At 36.8% G+C, this 25,798-nt stretch overlaps 1 protein-coding gene across 1 annotated transcript in view; it reads right to left on the bottom strand.

Moving 5' to 3' along the window:
* USP36 (Ubiquitin carboxyl-terminal hydrolase 36) overlaps positions 1 to 24,407 on the bottom strand; it is a 31,392-nt gene extending 6,985 nt beyond the window's left edge. The window contains exons 1-10 of the mRNA XM_051216737.1: positions 24,182 to 24,407; positions 16,184 to 16,730; positions 12,799 to 13,143; positions 11,948 to 12,118; positions 11,688 to 11,776; positions 9,856 to 9,998; positions 7,034 to 7,238; positions 5,896 to 5,958; positions 4,016 to 4,400; positions 277 to 479 (exon numbers count right to left, since the gene is read on the bottom strand). Of these exons, the coding sequence (XP_051065339.1) occupies positions 277 to 479; positions 4,016 to 4,400; positions 5,896 to 5,958; positions 7,034 to 7,238; positions 9,856 to 9,998; positions 11,688 to 11,776; positions 11,948 to 12,118; positions 12,799 to 13,143; positions 16,184 to 16,601 (2,022 nt within the window). The 5' untranslated portion in view covers positions 16,602 to 16,730; positions 24,182 to 24,407. The remainder of the gene's footprint in view (positions 1 to 276; positions 480 to 4,015; positions 4,401 to 5,895; positions 5,959 to 7,033; positions 7,239 to 9,855; positions 9,999 to 11,687; positions 11,777 to 11,947; positions 12,119 to 12,798; positions 13,144 to 16,183; positions 16,731 to 24,181) is intronic.
* Positions 24,408 to 25,798: the final 1,391 nt, after the last annotated feature.

Below are 25,798 nucleotides of genomic sequence, written 5' to 3'. Positions count from 1 at the left end.
ATAGTAACATTAATAGCAGAAGAAATTAGGCATAGATGGTATGATTCGAGCAGAACAGATGGGTGGAATGAGAAACAAAAGATAATTTGGAAACCAGAATCGAAGGGAAGACAGAGTAAGTGCATTTGCACCATTAAAACCGATTGTGGACTATGTCACCCATCGCCAACCACCGATAACGGTTATTTTAACCTATAGACATCCACTTAAAAAAGGTAGTTACATTACTACTAAACACGAAAAATCAATACAAAACAACTAAAGATAAAATCTAACCTCCCGGACAGTGGCCGCTGATAAAGAGATGGTTGTTGTCGTACCACTAGTACTACTGCTGGCTGAAGGTACTGTTGACATAATATTTGAATGATGATTCTTACCACATTCTACGATATCTTGAATATTTTTATTCTTCGAAGTAAAAGACAGTGAATTAATGGAACCATTTGATATCGATGTAGAAGGAACAATTGGTGAGGCTGAAAAAAATACAAACAAAAGAAAGCAATGACCAAATAAATAAAACTTGAAACATGAAACTATACAATAAATTCACAAGTGTTTGATTAACAAATGTAATTTTCTATCACTATAATGTAAAGGTAATAATATGATACACTACTCATTATACACATATGTCCGTTTGGGACGCTAAAACAGATAGACAATGTTCGAGTAAGATAATCATTAGGAAGCGAATATAAGTCAGGTAGCCCGATTTAGACAGTGTATAATTTTCATTAATCTCATTGAAAAGAGATAGATTACAATCAGTAACTATTATCCATTCATAATTGTTAATATAACACCTGAAACAAAAGGATTTTAATCCTTAACATATCATCTTACTCAAGTAATATTATATGATTTTACTTAGGTTTTACCAAACATTTCGATAGACTGATGTATACAATTGAATATGAATAAAATCTCAAGAAGAAGAGTATTGAATTATATACAGATAATAATTTCACATTTGTAGGCCAAATATAGAGAAACCATCAAATAAGTTGGCAAAATAGTAAAAGAATAATTCACATTCAAGTTAATCAAATAAATAGGATCAAGAAACAGATTGTATCACACATAAGGAAATAATACATTAATTTAACATGTTTGGAATACTGAGAGCGTTTTGTTTTCCAATGCATAATAGTCATTCTGAATATCATAGTGAAGAATGTAACAAATAAAAGAGCCCTTAGAAGTCTATAACAGTAGCATTGAGAAGAAATTAGCTTTCCTACCGAAGAAAATTTCCCGTTTCCTATGGGTGAAGTACTAAATAATAATTGTGCTTTACTTTATAAATAGTGAAGCTTGTTCTTATGCGACTTATTTCTAATATAATACAATCAATAATTACAAAACAATCTATTTACAGATAATAATAAAAATCAGAGAATCTTTACATATTTTAAGTAAACTGATCACATGTTACGCAACTTTAGTTATGATGATGAATTCCACTTGATGATGTACAGCGATTTAAGTCATAACGCGTACCTTTTTCATGTTACCACCAAATAAGCATACAAATATACATGTACCTGTTAAAGCAGTTACAAAGGATCTACGTTCAACTTCAAGATCATATCCTCAAAAGTCTCAGGTTGATAGAAGTAAAGGCTTTCAGCAGTGGTATTGTAAAACATCTCTGTGATAGGGCATCAGGCTGGTATACTGAAATCTTTCAGAATCATTAATCAGCAATCGAATCCCATCCTTCCTTAATTCACCGAAGCTGTAGCCATTAAACATTTTAAGCCCAACTTAAGTATCCAAAAAGAAACAGTTGCAAATCTTTCGTCATTATGGTGATTTGACTGTCAGTTAATTACATTATTCTTGTGATTTATTCCCGTTTATTTCGGCTGCATCAGTTCTTTGGAATTCATAATTTTATTTCTGACTGAATCATTTTAGACTTAGGCTGATCTTAACTGTCATTAATTTACGTCCAGCCACTTCATTACATAATCAATCAATAGTTCCAACCCTGTAACTATGTCTGGTGATCCAGAATCTTCTTTCAGATATTGTATTTATTTACAACATTCTTTATGTGTTCAATCTCATTACTTCACCATAATGATACGTATAGATTTTTACTTTTACAGGTACATCGACTTGTAAGACAATTTTGATTTTAAAATATTATACAGATTGTAAGCAAATGATGAGGACCTAAGGAAATAAAATGAATTCATGCTATTCCGCTTAATTGTTTGTTCTTGCTCTACTCAAGATAATAAGCGGAACCAAGTGTATGATATTAATTAAATGTAGGGAAAATATTCGCTAAAATTTAAAATGATGCGCTGTGAATCAAAACTTCAGAAAACCATCTACTACTGTCTAGCATTCCGAGACCATGCATGATAGCCCAAACGACTCTTCCTAGATCAGAATAGAAACTGAAAGTCAGCATATATATATATATATATGTTGGGGTGATCCGGAAAATTGCTTGCAAAAGACAAGCAAGCATCAGGAAACACTAAGAAGCGTTTCATTCAATTAGCGTTTAATTGAAGTCTTAGCCAGAAATATCAAGGAAGCGAAACGTCACATGCAGAGGCTCTGAATGGTTGGCTGCTACACTGCTACTATGTTTAGTAGAATTCCAGAACCTTCTAGCAACCCAAGGACACTTAAAATATTATAAAAATCTTGTATTTTCTGTATTAAAATGAACCTTGGAGTAAAGTACTTCTCGCATACTTTGAGTCTTCTATCTCGTGTTCAGGTCGCTGTATAGTTCTAGCTTGGGGGTTACAGAATAGCTTAGGAGACGTCTATAGCGTCCAATCCGCAAGACTTATTATATATATATATATATATATATATATATATATATATATATATATATATATATATATATATATATATATATATATATATATATATATATATATATATAAAGTCGAATAACAAGTAGATACATTAGTAAAAGTATTAGAATCATTTAGTATCTCGATTAGTCTAACAACGGCAATTAGTTGACAGAAAGATCAAACAATGTGTTTTGATTTCACACTGATCTAAGCATGCAATAGTCGGGATCCTATTTTGCTATTAATTACTTTACTAAATGCCCGACCATTGTCGTAGAAAAAAACTGGGCGGTAAGTCCAGTAAGGAAGATCCTCGGTTTCAATAAATGTTGTTCTAAAACCTGCTCTATAAATCCCGACCATTGCTGATACTTTGACGTGGTGGTCGGGCTTGCCTATCGTGATGAACCAATCGAGCTATATTAGCTGGAACAACGGTTCCTCAAGGTCCTACCATGCCAGACAGGTCGGTTGAAGAGCAGTAAGACTAAAAGCAGTAAGCTCAAGGTCCGAGGACGAAGTCGTGCTGCTGACTTTACAGAGGTGTGACAGCAGTAAGGTGTTCACTTCAGACAACTAGCATAACAGCGATGCTGCCTTCCCACAGGGAAGAGTGGAGTCAGAAAAGGTCGCCCCTAATAATGTACATCTCGCCTTATCACACGGAAATCCGTGGGATACGGAGCTAATACGGAAACTACTCATAAAAAGACCGTGTTAGATTGGTCTCAAGTAGTTGTCTCATGGGCACTGCGGTCATGCCCTCAGGTCACTAAGACCACCCCTACCCCAATTTCCTTTTCAGGTACCTCGAGAAGAACCCTTCTATGGTGTGGATAACCAGAAATTGACAAACGCCCTGATACCTTTAACAGCATTGAAGACCACTAACTGACCTTACTAAATTTAAAGTAGTCACCTAAGTATATCACGCTAGAAGTCAAAATGTTACGTAAATGTTAGTCGATTTAAATCTGAAAATATCAACAGTAATGAATTACAACTTTTTTTAAGAAAACGTGTCTGGTAATGTTAAACAACTGAACACATAACAAATCTATGGTGGTATAAAAATCAACACACACTATTTATTATCCGAACAGGCCAAAAGAAATTGAAAAAAAGCAATCTGTTAGAGAAAGATCATGTACAGAAAACTTATAAAGTAGAGAACTTACGCAGGATGTTTATTTTATTTAATGAAAGTTTAGGATTAAAAACAATTTTCGGTACGGATGATACCGTGTTTGTGGTAGGATTACTGCAACACAATGAATTAATTGTTGGTGTCTTAGTAAATGAAGTACTTTGAGAAATAACAGATAATGTGGTAACAGGTGGTAAATTTGTTTGTTTTATGATGTTAAAAGATTTATGATGATTAGGCTGTGTAGACGATAATGATGATGATGATAAATAAGGTTTTGTAATAGACTGTTGTTGTTTGACTGTATCATTAACAGGAGGTAACTGGGAATTATTTAGCTTCGGAGTATTAGTGTCGAGCGAAGATTCCTTAGAGGTTACTGTACGAGTAACTGTACCGTTAGTTGAATTACGAACCTACAAACAAACAAAAAACACAGCGAGTGTTTACATTAATATTTATCGCTTACAGATTAGAGTGGAAATAACCTGACATCTATATTATATGACTGAAGTTTAAAGTGGAACGGATTAAGACCGAGTCAGTCAAATATAATGGAGAATTCGACACATACATATATCGATCCGAGTCGCCAGACTATATTACCACAATCAGATGAAATTATCAAAACATACTTCAAAGTAGTGGGAGAGGTAACAGTAACAGTGGTAGTAGAAAAAACTAGGCATATACAACAAGTTTCGAAAAGAACAAATGAATTCATGGAGTGAAGAAAAAGTATAAGGTGATTACGAAACTCAAAATGCAAGGAATAAAAAAGAGTGAATACATCCGTGTCATTGTGTCTGATTTCCAGCGATGTCACCTAAAGTCCTCCTGTCAGGGGTTACAATAATCACGTGATCATTCAGTCAGATAATGTGAACCTACCAACATGGATTGGATCAACAGTAAATTACTTCTTGAACTGATCTGGCAGGCAGCGATTAGAGATACGTGTTATGATAGATTTAGGATAATAAAACATAGTCACAGAAGACAATCGGAACAATCATATGATAAATCATTTTCAATCAAGTAACCTGATTCACCGTAGTTACAATAGGGTGATACGACTGTGTTGAGATGAACATAATTCACAAAGAAAAGTACATCTAATATGAGCATTAAAAAGAACTTCGATAAAAATTCTTGAATTTTTAGAATGAAATGTGTATCTGGAGGTGTGAACAAACAATACAGCTTGATATTGTTGGAGTTAATTTACACTTCTACCTGAGGTTTGTGCTGATGATATTGTTCAAAAGAAAAATGAAAGCTCCACGACTAAATCATGCAACTCAAGGAATGAATTTCTACCAAAATTACTTTAGAAATGTTGCTACACCTTCCCTATATTCCATTTTTGTAATTTGATTGATTTTTTGTCAGCAATTATTATTTTCCCGTTGTTTACTTTATTGTGATACTTCAGTCTTGACATAATGTATAAACTAAAGCTTGGTACACAGACCTATATTTAGATAAGTTATACAGAATTAGTGAAGTCTATAAGAAATTGGAATAAATTATAACATTAAAATTTCGAGATAGTGGAGAAGATTTGTAGCTCAGGTGGATGATTTTGATGGAGTTTTGTTCTCTCCAGCTCAGAGAACAAAACTACACCAAAATTAAAATCTCAGTTTGCAATTTCACGTAACCAATTACATGAAAGTAAGAGATGCGGTTTAAAAACAAATAATACAGTTGATGAGAACAAAGTCAGTAACCAAGCGAAAGCTAGTGCCAAAAACTAGAAGGATGTAAGAGTAGGTAATATCATAACTTTTAATTATCTAGAATTGAGCAGTAGGAGTTAAGTTCGATAAATGAATGAGTTTAGACCGATGAGTCAATATTTACATGGGTAACGAACGAAAAATGAGAAGTATAAGTATCATAACTTACCGCTTCATAGAACAGTAGGTAGGGTGACTGACGTAAAACATGGTCAGGGTTTGTTGTTGAAACCTACAGATCGTAAAATAAGACAACACATAACTGAAGTACCACTACAAATAACAAATAAAAATAAACACTAATAACACGATGTAACATTAACAATTAGAATGAGACCCTTGCTAATTGGATACTGATAATATTTGAACCAATTGTGGTAATCGAACAGTGTAAAACTCAGTGGACTAATGTAGTCAGCACTGTTGCCAGGTAACTTTTTATACAATAAACTAGGTTATATGTGAAGACTTTGAAATTTCAAAAGTGATTTAAACGAACAGTCAATAAATTCAATGATGTTGACCAACCACATTTTTAGCCATCTCCATCTATCTTAGCTTGTTGAGAGTAAGAGCTCAAATAGCAGTGGTAGTACAATATAATTGGACCTACATTATTTATTTGAACACATAAATATCGGTACAAAGGGGCACCAAATATATATGCGCCACAGGAGTTGGGAAACCCTGATTCCAAACCAATGGTGCACATGGGCTCCAGTATCCTGAGGGAAAAATGGTGTATGAACCAATTGTTGGTCACCGGCTACCATGGGACTGCATCTTCTCACGATGCTCCACTGCCAGACCTTGGGGTTTGGTCACTTAAGAAAACCACCTAATTCGGTCCGGGCACCCGTGCAGGATCACGGCCCTCACACAAATTTGATGAGATGACAATTAATTTGGACCTATATACATCACAAACTATCTTGAGTACTAATAAAATTGCAGTTTATACATGTCATGTTAACCAACCGTTTCCATTGACATCTATTTCTATGATGTACTAACGTACTAAAATAGACACAACTACTTACCTAGTTAAATAAAGTTATTAATACACTTACTAACTTCACTGTGTATTATCAAAATCCAATGTCTAAATTAAAACATCATAATCATCATTCAATGAGTGGAGAAACACATTCCGATCATACTAAAAATAAATCGCTTATAATTGGAATACTTAAAAGAGAGAAAATCAATTACAAATTCCGTTGAATTATTTCTCATATATTTATATTAAAGAAAGTTAGTAAACATCATTAATGATATGCATATATATAATATATATTTGGACTTACAAAACTATCATTAAGTGATAACCATTGACCATGACGTAGAGTAAATGATACATAATGTCCACTACGACAACTATATCCTTCATGATTAACTATAGCATATAATTTATATAATATTGGTAAACCTTTTGATTGTGTCATAAATGGACGTAAATTAAATGATGAAGGAAAATCTACACGTATATCAAGTTTTTGATGACGTGAAAATCTGCAAAAATAAACATTTTAGAATAAAAATTTATTTGTTATAATTGTCCATTAGTAACAATGAAAAGGGTGATAATAATAACTCAATAAACAAAGAATAGTAAGACGAATAATCATTAACCTTGGTATTCTTTCGGTGAACGTAAGAATTTAGGCTAGAAATATACTACTACATAAAATAGATAACTAATTTTACAGTTCCTGACATGTAGACTTTCTGAAATGATTAACAATTGAACATGCGAATAACTTTCAGTCAATCAGTCAGCTACAACGTAGGACCAGACACATATATGCATTGGTCCAAGTTGCCATACCTCATTAACACAACAAGATGGACAACGGATACATAAAAGTAGTTAATTTAGAGGTGGTAATATATTAAAGAAAGATTGCGATAAGGATATAGTACAGGAAGAAAGAATTAGTTCTCAGAAAGAAAGATATAAAGCGATTTTAATCTCATAGTTTAAGGGAAGACAAAGAGTGTACACAACTACACCACTGTGATCGTTTCTGAGCCATGTCACCAAGAGTCTCCAACCATTGATTAACAATTGAACAGATGAATAACATTCATACCTCATTATGAATAACATTTGGTTATGATGAAGCAAAACTAAAAGTCATTCAGCTATAACATAAGACCAAGCACATATATATGCATTGGTTCAAGTTGCCATATCTTATTAGCACAAGAAGATGAACAACAAATTCATAGAAGTATTGTTACTAAAACAGAAATAGGTAATAGACTTAGCAGAAGATGATGACACAATATAGGGACATATTTAGACAAGACTGTGAGATGTTAGAAAAAAACAACTTAAGCTGATCTGTCAAATTCATTGCTATTTAATGAGATTTATAATTCTTTTACACTAAGTCTGATCTTAATTTAACTCTCGTATTAATTTAGTTGACCAACCAATTAAGGATAGCCATTATATTTTTGGTTAAACCAAGAATATAACATGAAAAAAAAACCAACTCAGTTGAAGTAGACAAGAGATGTAGTGAACATTGGGGGGGGAGAGGGAAGGATGAAGAAAAGGTACAAAGGAGGAGTTATTACATAATAAAAATTATTGTAGCTTACAAACACAGGTATACTCAAGTTTTCTCACCATATATGTATATGTATACACAGGTAGAACATCATGGATGGTAGTCGATGTTATTTTTTGGAGAGCGGATAATTGAATTGTTTTTCGATTGTAATTTGCATTTCATCTCTTCAATACAAAACTTCATCACTTCGTAAGATATACATATAAATTTATACATTTATACGTATACATATTAGTATACACAAATATATTTCTTTATTAATGAATAGGATAATGAATGTATAATAATATCAGAGTATATGTTTAATTTTTCAATGACCACAAACTTCCATTCTATGATTTCTAAATACGTATAAAACGTAATGAAAATAAATGAGATTAGTCTTATACACAAAAATGCGATTATAATTGAGTTTTCCATGAGACTAGTGTGTATATATATATCCATACATTCTAATTATGTAAGTAAATTGCTTATTCGACATGGATAGTTGTACACTTATTTGGTCAAATTAAATATAATTCTATTTAGTAAAGCATATTGACTATCATTATACTATACTCATATTGTATTTGACAAGTTGAAGTATAGATCTACATCTATCATCAGGTAGAGTGAATATGTGATTCGATATTAGCAGATAAGAATATTTCAAATGTACTGAACTTACGCTAATGAGAAGTCAAAGGGAAGCAACAGTGTTCGCCGACTTGGATCTCGTCATATGAGAGGATTATAAGGGGAGGCACTAGTAATAATACAGACTCGTCTACTAAATATATGTTTGTGTACCAAAATAGAAGCTATACCTGTTGCGTGAGGGCTAAGGATTCGAACAAGCTGATCAAAGTAGGTGGGGTTGGGTTCGAACCCAAGACCTAACTAGTCCAAAGTGATCTAACCACTCTACGCCATGGCAGTCAATACAAAAGTGTTAACTGATGATTATTTTATTGATCACCGATTGATGGCATGGTTAAATTAAGCACCAACTAGATTGGATAACAATAACAAAAAGACAGGTTGTCCAGACATTTTGCAAGAAACCTACTAATATGGGGACCAATGTTTAGCTAAAGAGGTTGAATAGAATGACAACGCAAAAACAGAAGACGACTGATCATATCTGAGAAGCAAATTAAGATTTATGTGGTACATTTCGCACGAAACTTATTGGATGGAGGTTAAAGACACTAATTAGCTGTTGGAAGTGAAGTAGATTAGGTTACTGATTGACGACTTAATGAATTGAACATGAGTAATGAAACTAGTGAGATAATTTTTTTCTACTAACTTTTAACATTTTATCCTCTACTATTGAATACCAATATGGATTTTGTAAGAAATGGATAGGCAATTCTAGCCTCCCAGTTTTATTCCAATGGAATAACTAACAAAAAGTAAGAAGTTGTAGAAAACTACATGTCGGGAGACAGTGAATTACTCGATAAGCAACAGATAAACGTCAAATCGCTACATACACAATTGTAAATAAAGCTGACAATAAATACTTACAATGAAAAAAAAAACAGAATTCAACTACTTACCTATTTAGCTGGATAATAAGTATAGGTGGTGCTCGATAAATGGTACATTTTCTCATAGCTGGTCGAAGTTGATGACAATTTTCACATTTATATGCATTTTGACCTGATAACTCTTCACTACGAATATAATTACACAGACATTGCTGAAAAGAGATAAAAGGGAAGAAGATTAATACGGTTTTGATTGGTAACAAGAAAGAGAAATTAATGCAACAGAGCAGAATCAAGCATTGGGTTTTTTAAAAAAATTTATTGCATAGCTAAGAGGATTGACAAGTTAAACATTCATTTTAATGAGAGTAAACATTGAAATATTCAGCTTTTGAACGTTTTGGCTAGTTAGGTGTCGTAAAATTAGATGATATAAGAATTAAAGACGAATGAATGATGTAATTAGTGAGAACGTATATTCTAAAATCAATTTATGGAACTTAGCAAATACAACCTCATTTGCTCGGATTTAGAACACATTAAAAATCTAAGGCATAGTGATAGTACCTGATTAGATAGACTTAAGTAGATGGATAGGGAATTCGAATCCTCAGAAAGTCGAGAACTTTTACACCCACACTGAGTCACTGCCACATCCCATTCCAGTAAATGAACAAAAAAACCTATCTCAACAAAATACAAACCCGTTATCTTACCACACATCGTATTGATTGGTTGTTTAGTGCATAGTCAGTTGAGCTGATTTCGAATTGGTTACTAACTAGTTAGTTGGTAGCCAATTACTGGAAAACTTGACATTCAAACACAAGGGTTGATACTGTTTATTTCTCATGAAAACACCTTGACATAAATGAAGGCAGTGTGCACTAAGCAAAGTAGAACTAGAGACAAGTGTCTATCGACACAAACTGCTAAACCTTACACGCTAACAGCAACACGACAGGTAGCCTAAAGTAACGAAATGAAATTAATAATACCAACAGTAGTGCGGATAGTTCGTAAAGAACGAATGAAAACGCAAAATGGCAGTTTGTGATTTAGAGGAAGTTAAAGAACGAATGCAACTAAATCAGCTTGATCGATTTTGAATCACATAAAGTTCTACGCTATGAATTATTATGTGGGCCTTATAGGGCACAGACTGAGGTTTATAGATGCCTTTGGGGGATTAGTCGAGTATATTGGGGTCGCCGAGTGAGAAATACTGAGGTTAGGCACAACGTACTAGCTAGAGATGATAAGTAGATTGATGAAGTAGTGAATGTTCAATAACTGGGGTGGTTGGAATGTTTATTACATATGGCTAATTATTGCCTACTTTGATGAGTAATGTTACTCGATGCAGAGATAAGATGGAAGGGAATTACGGGCTGGTTAGGAGCCCATGAAATTATTGTAACCAATGGTCGAACTTTAGGTTGTAATGGCGCGGATGCATTCACTCTTTATCTTTCCTTACATTTTAGGTTTCGAAATTATCTTATACTTTTCTTTACTCCATAAATTTATTCTTTTTTCGAAACTTATTATCTATAGCTAATTTTCCCTACTACCACTGATGCTGTGATAGCTTATATACTACATTGACTGGTGTGGTACAGCAAATTGGACCCATGTATATGTGTTAGGTTTTTACGTTGCTTATGAGCGATGCTACGGATTCAAAGTCAATGACGCCGTATCTGAGTCTGGTTGTCCTAAATATTATTATTTTGATCAATATTGCAGCAGAGGTTGATTGGGACATGCACGATGTACATAGGTACTATGTTCTATGTTGCGACTGAATGACTGAATATTGCAATATGTCGGACTACTTAGCATTATTTTATTGCAAAAAGTTAGAAAGAACATTCAAAAAAGAAAGGAAATAGATTAACCTGTAAACTTCGAGCGCAAGTGATATCCATAGACAAATTAAAGCATTGTTCATCCCGCGCTGAAACTTTGAGGCAAGAATGACATGTCACTGGAATACAACAATAAATATTGGATGTTTAATAATAATGATAATAATAATAATATTAATGGCTAGTCTTTCAAGAATATTTACAAAATGATTCGCTATTGAAATTAATATTTTAGAAAATCAGAATACGTTGTGTATTACCACTTAGAAAGTTGCAAACAGTTTACTTACCTTCTGAACGTATTATACCACCAAAGATCCTCCTGATGACATTTGTTTCAGATATTTTACGAGACACTTTGCCAAAACTTGCCAATGAACTATCTTCCATTCTTGACAAAAGTCCAAGTAGAAATTCATGTGCATCTTCTTGTTGATAAGGACGAAGACTGGGACAAATAGCTGGGGAAGGTAGAGAAATGGTGAATAAAGCAACAAGCTAAGTTAAATTACAATTGAACAAGGATAGAATAAGTTGTTTTATTTATTTTAACACATAGATATTGGTACAAGAAGGCACCAGATACATATGCGCCACACAGATCTCATTTGATATGTGTGAGGGCTGTGATACTGCCCGGGTGTCCATACCGAAGCAGGTGATTTCCTCGATGTATGTCTCTTGCAGCTTTTTCCACTGCCATTGATAGGTCTTCCACGCACTTCTGCTTGTCAACCCTAGTGTTCTTCTTCACTGGCTCGTTTGCTTCTGTGTATTCAGCTTGTACCTTGACTTTCTCTGTTCTTGTTAGACTGTTGTTAATTACTGTCTTCCAGTTCCTTCTTTGTTGAATCTTATCCAAGGTTGCGATACAGATCCATTCCTTATGATGATGCTTTTTGCGGCCTAGAAACTCCTGACACGTAGAAGTTAATGATACCTTGATCTCTTTTCAGTTGCCCCCCCCCATAGTACTTTCTTTCAGCAGATCATGTAAGGTTTGGAACTTGTTTTTGAGAGTTATCATGAAGTCGTTGAGTTTGTCGGTATGTCGAAGGAAGGCTGTATCATACAAATTAATTATATTTTATTAAGGATATTACACTGTTAGATTTAATTCGTTCCGATGCTTATTGCTTACCTCGAACATTTGTTACAAAGTAAGAAGGAATTGTACGTCCATTTTGAGAGTGATGTTCATTAATAAGACGAGAAAGACCGCATAAAACACAAAACCGAGATTTGTTTAAGCTTGGAAGGCTGGATCGACCATTTGTTATGATACAGCTACTAGGGTTTGAATGTTTATGGTTAATATATGCAAGTAGAGGTCCAGTAGCCAAAATACATTGAAGTACAGAGTTAAGATAACATGTATTACCAGAGTTACCAAATCCCAAAGCTCTTTTTGGAATACAATGAGCACCGGTTTGACACAAATGATCAAGTTCATCATCAGAACATAAGAGTTTATTTTCAGGAGAACCTAGAAGTTAAATACAAGAACAGTTGAAAAAAATTACATGATACATATAATGATATTAATTTTCTCAAAATACTAAAACTAATGACTACTTTTTAAAAAAATCATTCAAAATGAGGAGAGAATATTAATTTGTAAGTGATAATTTTGCTATTTCTTTCCCACCTCTAATGAAATTCCCTCTTTAAGATAGGTCGAATAAAGAAATGATAATATAGTACCCGTGTGACAATATCGATTCTCTTATTTTTTAATTTCACATAATGACAGGAAAACATTTTGTATAAGTGAATCAATTTCATGGTCTAAAAATAGAAAAGATTATTCTAGTATAGGGTTTGTGGAGATTATTAAGTTTTTGATTGAGATCATGAACCGACTGATGTTAGATCACCACCTTCGGGAACCTGGAAGCACTGGACGGCCGTTTCGTTCTATTGTGGGACTCCTCGGCAGTGCACATCCACGATCCTGCTCGCGGGATTCGAACACAGGGCCCTCGGTCTCGAGCTAATCCATGTCGGGTAGAGACAGGTATCTACCTGAGTACAATGGAAGTTGGTCACGCAATTTCGTGGACTGGTTGATGTTAAACACTATCACCATTGGATGCCGGCTCAGTGGTCTAGTTGGTTAAGCGTTCGCGCGCGAGACCGAAGGCCCTGGGTTCGAATCCCACGAACGGGATCGTGGATGCGCGCTGCTGAGGAGTCCCACAATGGGACGAAACAGCCGTCCAGTGCTTCCAGGTTTCCGAAGGTGGTGATCTAACATCAGTCGGTTCATGATCTCAATCAAAAAGATAATTCTATTGTCCAACTTAACTAATTAAAACTAACTATAGATCAACTCGTTATTAGATAGTAATGACCGATGTCATTATTTGATTTTCAGAGCTGACTGAATGTGTTTGTTAGACTGACTGGATGAGTGGGAGTGGTCAGTAGGAAGTCATAGGTTTATGTTTTATGATATGTATATTCACGTCATATCCAGAATCTTCGAAAAGAATTATAAACCAAAAATTGAGAGCTATCAATAGTGGTAACCTGGTGAGCGGCATATGCTCCTTCGCGAGAAGTAATATGCATAAGCAAAAATCGATAGTAATCAAAATTTAAAGAATAAATTACACAACCTTGTTGATCATTTAGTTTTACAAGACTGGTTACAAGGAAATCTACTTACTGCTTATGCTAAGCTACAACATTTGAATTCCTGACGTAATGGCTTTCCTAAAATTTGCTGATAACTCACAGACAGCTTACTGCCACGTGCTTTTTGCATGACAGTGTATATGTATAAAGGACAAACTAATGCTTAAACGTAAACTAGAAAACGCACTAATTTTAGCTGTTTTTGCTACTTCTTTCCTAGAAATCATACATGTCTACGAAGAACAACAACGCATAATGGTGATTAATTCTCTTGATTATAACACTTCAAAGAACTGGTTAAATTGTCAAAAACATAGTGTTGTAGAAAATGAAATGTGGCAGTACAAACTCAATTTAAAAAAATTACCAGATTAATTCTGCACTTATGAGTAGTTGTACTACTCTAAGGAAAATTATAGATTAAGTTAAATGAGAATTACATTTTTAGGACGAATGGATGTATTTGATGAGATAACGACTTGATTAAGATGTATTTACATACAGTGAATTAAAACTCAGTACCACCGAAAAACATATTTGATAGTAGCACTCACCAAGAACATTTCTCTTATATCTTTATATCCATTTTAGTCACATTTTTTGAATGGACGTTAGGAGATGATAAGGTTCGGAACTAATGGAACCTGTTCTTCATATTTAGATTAGATGAGGCACCAATATTATTTTATTTTATTTTTTATCTCGGAGCTAGTTTTGGTCTTCTCCCCAAAAAGTAACCACAAATATGTAATTTCAACCTTAAAAAGCCTAGTAAATGGATAATGAATGAACGGTTTAGTAGATATGAAATTTCTACTAGCGATATATACTTGTCTTCATACATGAAGGTTTGAGTATCTTGTTTCAAATATTAAAACGCCCTGGTACGACCGAGAGTGAGAAGAGTCAGCTCTTCCTCTCGAAATGCTCTCACATGGTCACGCGTATATAGCCTCTGCCAGGGAAGTCCTACTCACTGCCTTCTCGTGGCGGGGGTGTTGTTTACAAAAGTGACAGGACGAAAAGAGAATGTCCGGCGCTTTAACCGGATTCCAAACCAATGGTGCACATGGGCTCCTGTATCCTGTGGGAACAAATGGTGTATGAACCAATTGTTGGTCACCGGCTTCCATGGGACCGCATCTCCTTACGATGCTTCACTGCCTTGTGGATCAGACCTTCAGGTTGAAGGCTCGGGGAGTGGCTCCCTAAGAAAACCACCTGCTTCGGTTAGGGCACCCGGGCAGTATCACAGGCCACACACATATCGAATGAGATTTGTGTGGCGCATATGTGTTTGGTGCCTCCTTTTACCAATATCTATGTGTTAAAATAAATAAATAAATAAGAAACGAATTCTAGTGGGATTTGGGGAAATTAGTAAAGTTTTGTACGTCAAAAGTGACTCTAAGGCATTACATGTGCACGCCAAGGGCTTTCTGAATAGTAATAAAGAAATCATGGGATTAATGGTCAATAAATTTATTTGCGTCTCTAACTAGATGCTGTTTTAATGGGCAGCAGTTAATAGACATACATGTGATTACTGTATTCTGAATATGTGGGTTAAATTATTGATGGGTGCTGATATAGTTCTGATAGTAAGAGTAACCCAATAGACCAGTGGAATACAAGTGCGATTATTTAACGATAAGTGAATTGCTATACCTCGATATAATTCCTCTCAATAATAGATTTATTTAGCATGTCACAGATGGATGGAGAGTACCAAACTATTAGTAGGCACATGAATATTCACTTTTGGAATAAATGAAATCAGATGTAAGATTCTAGACAATCTGAATATTTAAAAGACTCAGCAGTAGGTTTTGAAACTAAATGTGTAACAGTGGACAGTTGTCAGATATTTTCATGAAAAGACATACTTTTTTTGACGGATTTACATTCTTCCGAATCTTCTAGGATCAAAGATCTGGGTAAACTTTGGATTTTCTGCTTGATTATTGAATCCAGAGGAGGGGCTGACGATTCATGGAAAGACAAAGGTCGTTGAGACAGTTTTTCTGTATAATTTGATATATGCCCATTAAGCGGGACTGTAGATGACTTTAATGATAGACGTAAAGCATTATCTAAGTTATAGGAAACTAGTTTAGAAGCGGATATAGATGACTCTGACTTCATAAAATTAGTAGTAGACCCATAATCATTATTTTGAGAAGATTGATGGTTGAATCCCAACACTGACCCATCAGAACCACAATCGAAGTGCTGGAAATTCTGTGTAACAGGCTTGGGCAAATGATATGAAACATTGGGGACTACAGATGCAGTAGACGACATTGGTTTACTGAGAGGTTATGAGATGAATTAAGGAGTACCAATGTTAAAGAAATGTAACTTTCATTGTAAATAATAGTCTCAAGATCACTGAGTTGCGAAATTGAGAAGTAGATTCGAAATTGCCTGAAACTAAAAGAATAATATTGGTTACATCTTATTTCCTAAAAAATGAGACGCACATAATATTTAACTGCTTACGATGACAGACTATAATATCGCATACGATGGACACATATCGACTAGATAAACTAGTAGGATTCAATGTCGAACGTTTGACCACAAATATATTCCATCAACAAACAGGATACAAGCATCGTTCCAAGTCAATGCAACACTTCGGTACAGTGAAATGAAGATGAATTCTGAGTCGAAAAAACAGTAGTACCAATGGCCACGAGAAACACTAAAAATTGGGAAGTACGGTTCTCAAACGGATGAATTTAGTCAAAAGTTTGTCCTGATCGTTAGACAACAATTAAACGATAGGCAGCAAATGCATTTGTGATATTTAGACTGCTTTCGAGTCATGTTACACAGTGTTCTTAACAATCAATGGCTTTATGAACTGAAGGTTTAGATGTCCTTAGCTTTCTCTCAACTTACTTTTATATGTGCTAACGTCGAGCAAAAGGGTAGGAAGCAGTTAGGGATACATAACACATATTCCATTCACCTAAGTCAAGAAAGTTTAACGACCTAACCAACTTGTTTCATGATACGTGATAAATGCTTTGAAGAGAAGTATGGTCAAAAATTCGCAACTTAAGAACTCCTATTTTCATAAAGCATATTTCAGTCACCAAGTAATACAGAGTGGACTGCAGTATAATTGCACCTTCACAGTGAGATGGACATCCCGCTCACGCCACGAGTGACCCAAGCTGGCGGAAATCAAGTTGCTTATTTTAAATCCGTGCCGATACTTCACCAGCCAAATACCCATTGGAATTCATAAGCGGCTAACATGGTTTATTATTTCACTTTCTACAGACAGAAATGCTGATGTAGACCAGTCCCAAAGTGATAGAGAAACGCATTTCCAAGTAATTGAAATGGATCTCAAGGGGTTTAAGAAACAGCGTTTTATCAGCGTTCTTGTCGAACAGAACTATATCATCTACATACTCTAAGTTGATAAGTGAGTCTGATAAATTTATTACTGAGGTCAGACAGTGTTATTTTCGAAACGCCTGGGATAAATCTTGCGGCACTTACGAATATCACTTAATATTGTCAGTTTACATGACAGTTTACTATAAACTGACTCGACTGTGTTGTAACAGTCTACAGGTTTATTTACTTCTTTGATATACCTTTGAGTGACGTGTGAATCCAACAGACCAACGCGTCATGAATAACGTAGAATCTGGCATACATCAGCGTCGGTTCTAGTTGTCACAGCATATCAGCACAGAGAGATGAAATTATCAAGATGAATACCGAAGTGGTAGTAGAAAAATTAGGAATAGATCATGGAATAAACAGCCCAAAGTAATTCTGAAACCCAGGATCTAGGAATAGACAGGGAGGGAGTGCATCTATGCTATTGTGACAGGTTTTGAGCCATGTCATTCAGCACCGCTAACCACTGATCAACGGAGTCAAATGTAGTTTTAATGACAAACTTCATTGAGTGACGCGACTAAAAATAAAATTTACACTAGATAAGATGGCTAAGTTGTTTGTGTAAAACAAATTGAAAAGATGGATAGGTGCTGTTTTCCGATTTTCAGGTTTATTATTGACGTATTAACATCAGAAGGAAGTATAGGTAAACAAACATGAAAAGCGACAAACCATTCTGGTAGTTGGAAAAGACTTTAGATATTAACGTTATGCACCATATTTTTGCTGCATAACGTTCACAAAGCAAACTGATGATGGTTATTTAACGTGAAACTATAATTATACCATTTTGTAAAAACTTAGTTACAGCTGAGCACCAAAAATAGTGTTACAAACAAACAGTAGTTGGTGAGACTATGTATCATCCAAAAGTTTTATTTGAGATGAAATCAGCAGTCATATGGTATTGTCAGGTACCTAAACTGTATGTAGCCCGTAGGTTAATACATGGTGGTTTACTGACTTGCATAAAGTACGTGGTCAGCACGTCTGTGTAAGATTCTAGATGACGTCTTTTTCAGTAGATGGATGTTTTAACGTAGAATCACATGGGATCACTTAAACCCACTCCTGGCAAACGCTTTGCTCCTAAATGCCCTTGTATGATCGAGGGTTGAAAGTCTGTTCACATGGTCAGTCAGTCAGCTACAACGTAGGACCAGGCACATATGTGCATCGGTCCAGGTTGCCATACCGCATCAGCACAACAAGATGAACACCGGATTCATAGCAGTGGTTATGTCAAAGGTGGTAATATATAAGAGAAAGATTGCATATAGAGATATAATACAAGAAGAAAGAATTGGTTCGTAGAAAGAAAGATATGAAGCGATTTTAATCTCTTAGTTTAAGGGAAGACAGGGAGTGTATACACCGACGCTATTGTGATCGATTCTGAGCCATGTCACCACGAGTCTCCAACCATTGGTTACGATAGTCACGCGGACACCAACCAAGTAGTCTGCATCTACCAACATGGCTCAGACTAGAAGTTAGTGACTTTAAGCACTGATGCCACGTTTTGGTTTGGCCGCCCCTAACTTTCTTCCAACCATCTCCAATACCGGATAGCATTGCACATCGTGGTAATCGGTGTTCAGGCATACGTAACACGTGGCCCAACCATCTCAGTCGATGAAGATTCATAACATCATCAACTGATTTACCATCATTCCCTAATACCCTGCGTCTAACCTCACTATTACTTACCCGGTGATCCCAGCAGACGCCAGCAATATTTCTAAGGCATCTGTGGTCAAATACTAATAGCTTACGAGTGTCTTCTACTCTTAATGGCCATGTTTCGCTGCCGTAAATTAAAACAGAACGGACTGTCGCGCAGTATACTCGTCCTTTTATTGATAGACGGATATCTCGCCTTCGCCAAAGGTGACGTAAGTTGGCAAAAGCCAAACGAGCTTTTCGAATCCGTGCTGAGATTTCGTCCGATACCAACCCATTAGGGCTGATCAGACTTCCAAGATATGTGAAGTTGTCAACGCGTTCGACTACTTCACTCCCTATCCTTAGTTCAGGTGTTAACGCAGATCAGTCCTGAAGAAACAACTTGCATTTCGAGGGAGAGAAGCGCATTCCAAACATCCTGGCATTGTTGCTTAGTGCTACCAGAAGACTCTGCATTTCGTCAGCGTCTTCACCAAACAGGACTATGTCATCTGCGTATTCTAAGTCGATAAGTGGACCTCCTGGATGGAGATCAATACCCGAGAACTCAGTCGACGAGAAAGTTATTTCCATCAGTAGATCTATGATGAAGTTAAACAAAAATGGGGAAAGTGGACATCCTTGACGGACACCACTTGAGGTTGCAAAAGCAGATGACAGTTCGCCATAAGCTCTGACTCGACTAGTAGTGTTCGAGTAAAGAACCTTTATAAGGTTTATGTACTTCTGGGGTACGCCTTTGAATGACAGACACTGCCACAGAATCTCGCGGTCTACCGAGTCAAATGCTGCTTTTAAGTCGAGAAAGACCACCATTGTCGGACGCCGATAAGTATGCCTGTGTTCTAGAATCTGACGAATGGTGAATATGTGGTCGATGCAGCCACGACCAGGTCTAAAGCCAGCTTGGTTCTCTCGTGTTTGCAGTTCACGAGTCTTAGTTAGGCGTCTGATAATTATCGAGGCTAGTATTTTACATATTATATTAGTTAAACTAATCCCTCTGTGGTTGTCGCAGGATGATTTTGACCCTTTCTTATATATTGGGACGATAAGTGATTGTGACCAGTTAGATGGGATAACGTCTAACTCCCAGATTTTAGTTAAAAATATTAGTCAACCTAGTCGCTAAAATTGGACCACCATCCTTAAAGACTTCTGGAGCGAGTCCATCTGGACCAGCTGCCCTTCCTCGTTTCAGATTAACTATAGCCTTTTGAACTTCAGCGAGAGTTGGGGGACCTACTTCAATGTTCCATTCACATTGTCTGGGAATGGAGGGTAGTTGTAGAGTAGCTGAAGGCCAGCTAAACTGTTCTCTGAAATGTTCCGCCCATCGTTCTAAACGTCTGGACTGAGAGCAGATGAGAGTATCGCCTTTTTCCGATATAATCTCACTTACACTTGACTTATTAATTCCAGTTTCTTTTATTAGTCTGTAAAGCTGTCTTGTGTTCCCTATGGTCGCCGCCTTTTCCATCTCTTTTGCTTTCGTTACCCACCACTGCTCACGGTCGTTCCTTAGACTTTTTCTTAATCTAGATCTGATTTCTTTACGCTCTTCATCATGTTCAGAACCTGATGGGACGAGTTTGCGAGAATCCATCAGTGTGATAGACTTCGAGGAAATCCACTGGTTCTTTGTAACTCTGTGGTTCAAGTCGCTAATAGATGTCACTGCTGCTTCCACAGCTGCTTGTATGTCTTTCCAAGCAACATCTGGGTCAGCCTCGTCTTCAGAACTACCTAATTGTGACCTCAGTTGTTCTTGGAACCTACTTTTGGTTTTCTCGTTACTCAACTCAGTTCTAATGGGTCTTTTTAATGTGGCTTTTTTGCGTCCGGTGAGGCGCAAGCAGATGCGTGCCCGTATTAGGGCATGGTCGGAGTCCAAGCAGGTACTCCAGAATGAGCGACAATCTTCTACCGACCCTCTCCAACGATGACTGATGGCAATATGGTCTATTTGAGTCTATCGTTGGTTTAGTGTAGGGGGTCGCCATGTTAGACGATGTCTCTCCTTATGCTTAAAATTTGTGTTTGCTAAAAATAAGCGATTGTCTGAGCACATTTGCAGCAGACGGTCACCATTATCTGTTCGCTGTGCCGGAATGCTAAAATATCCACCTAAATGCCTTTCTGTTTGGTTTAAACTACCTATCTGAGCATTAAAGTCACCCCCTACGAGTACTATGTCTGAGCGTTTAGCTTTCTGAAGAAGTTCGGACAGCTTTCTGTAAAATTCATCTTTCACATCATCTGAGCTGCAGTCAGTGGGAGCGTAGGCAGAAACGACTAAAAGGCAACGACGTGTGTCCCTATCCTTCCGAGTTCTTACGGAGCCGTTTAGCCGAACAGCACATAGACGACTGTTGACGGGGATCCACTCTAGCAGTGCTTGTTCCGCCCTCATGCTTAGTGCTATGCCTAAATTTGCCAGTCCACGAGAACTGGCCATCGGGTCACCAGATACACGTAGGGTGTATCTCGTTGGCTCTCCGTTTTGCCGAGGTGAGGTCAAGTGGATGACCACACTGGAATCCTGTATGCGTGTTTCGTAGACACAGCATACATCAATGGAAAGAGACTCTAGGGTTTTAGCCAAGGAAGCCTGCTGACCGATTTGACATAGAGTGCGTACGTTGAAAGCTCCAATGTGTAGTTTGGAGCGAGGTTTCAGTAGACCTGGGACAGAGTTTTGAGCACTAGAATCGTTGGCTATGGTGACACTTGAGGAGGAAGCCGAAGAAGGAAGTTTAGGGTTGAAAGTCGATGTAGGAGGAATAATAGGAATTGAAGAGGAAGGTTGATTATGAATACAGTGGTCTTGGGTGCTGTTAGAGGTATGAGGGCGGTTATCACTTCCCGGTTGCCCACACCGTGGAAGGGTTCTTCTGGAGGTACCTGAAAAGGAAATTGGATTAGAGGTGGTCTCAGTGACCTGAGAGCGTGACCGCAGTGCCCAAGGGACAACTGCTTGAGGCCGGTCGCGCACGGCCTTTTCGTGAGAGGTTTGTGACGTGTTAGCTCCGTTCTTCAAAGGGCCTTACCGCCGGAGACGGAAATCCGTGAGGTAAGGTGAGGTGTGCATTTTTAGGGTCGACCTCTTCTAACCCCACCCCTCCTTGTGGGAAGGCAGCATCGCTGTCATGCTGGTTGTCTGAAGGAAACACCTTACTGCTGTCACACCTCTGTACAGTCAGCAGTACGACTTCGCCTTCGGACCTTGGGTTTGTTGCTTTTAGTCTTACCGCTCTTCAACCGACCTGTCTGACATGGTAGGACCTTGAGGAACGGTTGTTCCAGCCAGTATAGCTCGGTTGCTTTATCACGATAGGCAAGCCCGACCACCACGTCAAGGTAGCAACAACGGTCGGGGTTCACATGGCCACGCTTATGCAGCCACTGTCCTGGAAGTCCTACTCACGTTTGAATGAATATTAAGCCTAAATGTAACAAAAGTGGGTAGAACCGTAAGTTACGAGCGAACCAATCAGATTTAAGGTAGCAGGTCTTCGATTTTGACGCGAAATTTATTTATTCATATGGCCAAATAGCACTGGCATTGTAGCTGATGTCAGTTCGTGATGAAAACTCTAACTACTTCTTAATCCTGATTCCTCACACTAAATTATAGACATCATTTAATCCTGGGTTGCTAAATTGTCAAGGTCACTGGTATCGCTCAAAGATCGTCAGTAAATTATAGTCTTGACTGACTAGGCACAACGTAATAAAAGTGCAACATTGAAACAGGAATACACGTAAAAAATGGACGGATATTAGGCGGGTATATGCTTTCGTTATTGATCGTCCAATCTTACAGATAGAATCTCCAACCACTACGGCGAGACTAATTTATCGACGAACCAATCAGATATAAAATAACGAATCACGAATTTTGGGGCGAAATTCACCTATACATTTGGCTAAATAGAATTTTGGCATTATAGCTGATGTCAGTTCGTGACGAAAACCCTAAATATATTTTTCAACCCTAACCATCAATTGTAAATGAGAATTCTAACTGCTTTACAATCCCCCATTAAGTCCTAATGAGTAGGTATTCACTCTAATGGTCACTTCAGCGTCGCTCAAACGTCGGCCATAAATTACAGTCTCACCGACATGTAACGTAGGGCCTAATACGAAGCAGTGGCCATAAAGGTCATAACTAAGGCACTAAATCCTATAGCAATAAGACAATAATGAATAGCAACAACAACAAACTGAAAATGGCTGTATGGAAAGGCAGGTATATTACTTAAAACTTAGATAAAAATAGATGAGTCAGTGAGACAATGAAGCAACTACGTAAAACGTGTCGACAACAGTAAGTGACGAGCAATGCTGAAGGAATATTAGAGGAATTTATTTTATAGAAAACGAGGACTCAGGACAACAAACAGGAAGAAAAGGAACGCATGACAATTCGAGAGCCTATTGGTATCTTGATTCTTCATAACGCTCGGATTAAGTATTTTTATGAATGGATTTGTTAGCGCCATTAATCGGAGCACAGTAATTCACGTTTAAGGCAACCGTATCGTGAACCGAAGAACCTAGCTTACTAGTTCTAGTCGAGAAGTAACTGTGTGAAAATGGGTCTACAAACACGAAGATAAGACGACAAGGGTTAGTAGTTTTACAAAGACTATGAAAACAAGTAAACTGTTGTCGACCGCGTACAATCAACTGAATATAATTCTATTAGGCTAGCCGAAAATATTGCACAATTAAGAATAGTTCAAAACGCAAAAAAGCCATACCGTACAACTTTGAAGCAGAAGCCAAAAACTCAAGGTTCGTTTGTGTAAAAATAGCCTCGTGTATCACCACACATCTAACCTCCGAAAGGCCGCGCCCAGACCTTGAGCTCAATGCTAATTCCCATGACATCCAATATCCAATATGTTGCTGGGGTGTTGGTTCAAACCGCAAAGTACGTACTTCCTATTGCTTCAAAGTTCGTTTAAACTGGGACAAAAATTACTTCAACGAGTTTGGTTATATTATTAAAATGACAATCAGATATAAATTGGGCGCGCCATTTAAAAATAAAAGTGGTATTATACCTCTTTGAGTTAAATTCACTGTTTTGATGGTAAATTGCGCATCGGAAGCACTGTTCCCAAATTAGTTGAATTTATTTCAGTTAAAATGATATTGTAATCGTGTGTACTGATTTTGCTTTCGTGCATTTACTGCATCAAGTAATATTCGGTCGACTTTGACTTGCTTTATTCGTTTAAGGTCTGAAATTTTTTTACATATCCATCTTCGTGTTACTATTTTTGACTAAGTTTTAAGATAATCGGCCCTAATCAAAAATGTGGACAGCCTTATTGCTTATTCTGTGTAGAAGAAGGAATACATTGTAATGAACGTATGAAGTGGTTCCATATGATATGTACCCGCTTAAATCCCACTCCATATGAAAAGCGTTCAAAGCTTAAATCCGATAGGTTTGAACGTTTTGTTGTCCGAGCAAAGCATTACTCATTCAAGGGGCAACTAGTCTTCTGGAGTTGGCTAACAAATAGGTTGATGAGTGCTGTACCGGTAACATGGGTACTGATAGCAAAGAATGTATCACTGTCGTGTGTGTTGTTACGGCACACTCCAGACATCCAACATGGAATGGGTATTTATATCTCTAAACAATTAACAAGCGAAACACCACTAAATACTGGTGACCAAGTTGCTACAGCAGAGACTGATGACCCAGACAAAGACATTATCGTCCGAGTAGTACTGATGCGGATGTTGCGACTGATGTGAAATGGATAACGCAAAGACAGTGAAGGGAAAGAGAGCTAGTCAAAAATAGTTTACTTCTGGCTGCAAAGACCTTCGTTAACACACACTATGCATAGTATATAGCTCCCCAAAAGTCCCAAAGTAAGACAAAATTAAACCCTGTCGTAAATGAAGAACATTTATCTCATCAAACAGAAATGTGAACAATCATATGCCGACAATGTACGTATTAATTCCGTCGTCTTAGCAAGTCCGGCCTTGGAAAGCATATATTATTAAGAACCAAAACCAGAAATTTGTGGCTTTCTAAGACGTATATTACATAATTACTCAAAATGCTTGCATCAGAAAATTATTTTATCTGTGAACTAGTGATTCACTCGACAAATTTATGCTAGTAGTGTGGAGGTTTTCATCGTATTCGAATAGCCAAACAGAGAAATAATGTAGCACGGATCATGAGGAAAATAGGTCAAAAAAATTAGATCAAAAACCCACCAAAGTAAGCAGATTTCAGCGCATAGTGACAATGTCATTAGCTTTTTAAACCATATTAACTAAATTTAGATAGTGAGGCATCTTTGTCGTTTCACATATCATGATCCACACCTGATTATTAACATACA

Source organism: Schistosoma haematobium, chromosome 6, assembly GCF_000699445.3.
Source record: "Schistosoma haematobium chromosome 6, whole genome shotgun sequence".
Lineage (NCBI taxonomy): Eukaryota > Metazoa > Platyhelminthes > Trematoda > Strigeidida > Schistosomatidae > Schistosoma > Schistosoma haematobium.
The sequence above is the reverse complement of the archived record's forward strand: the minus strand, read 5'-3'. Positions and strand labels throughout refer to the sequence as shown.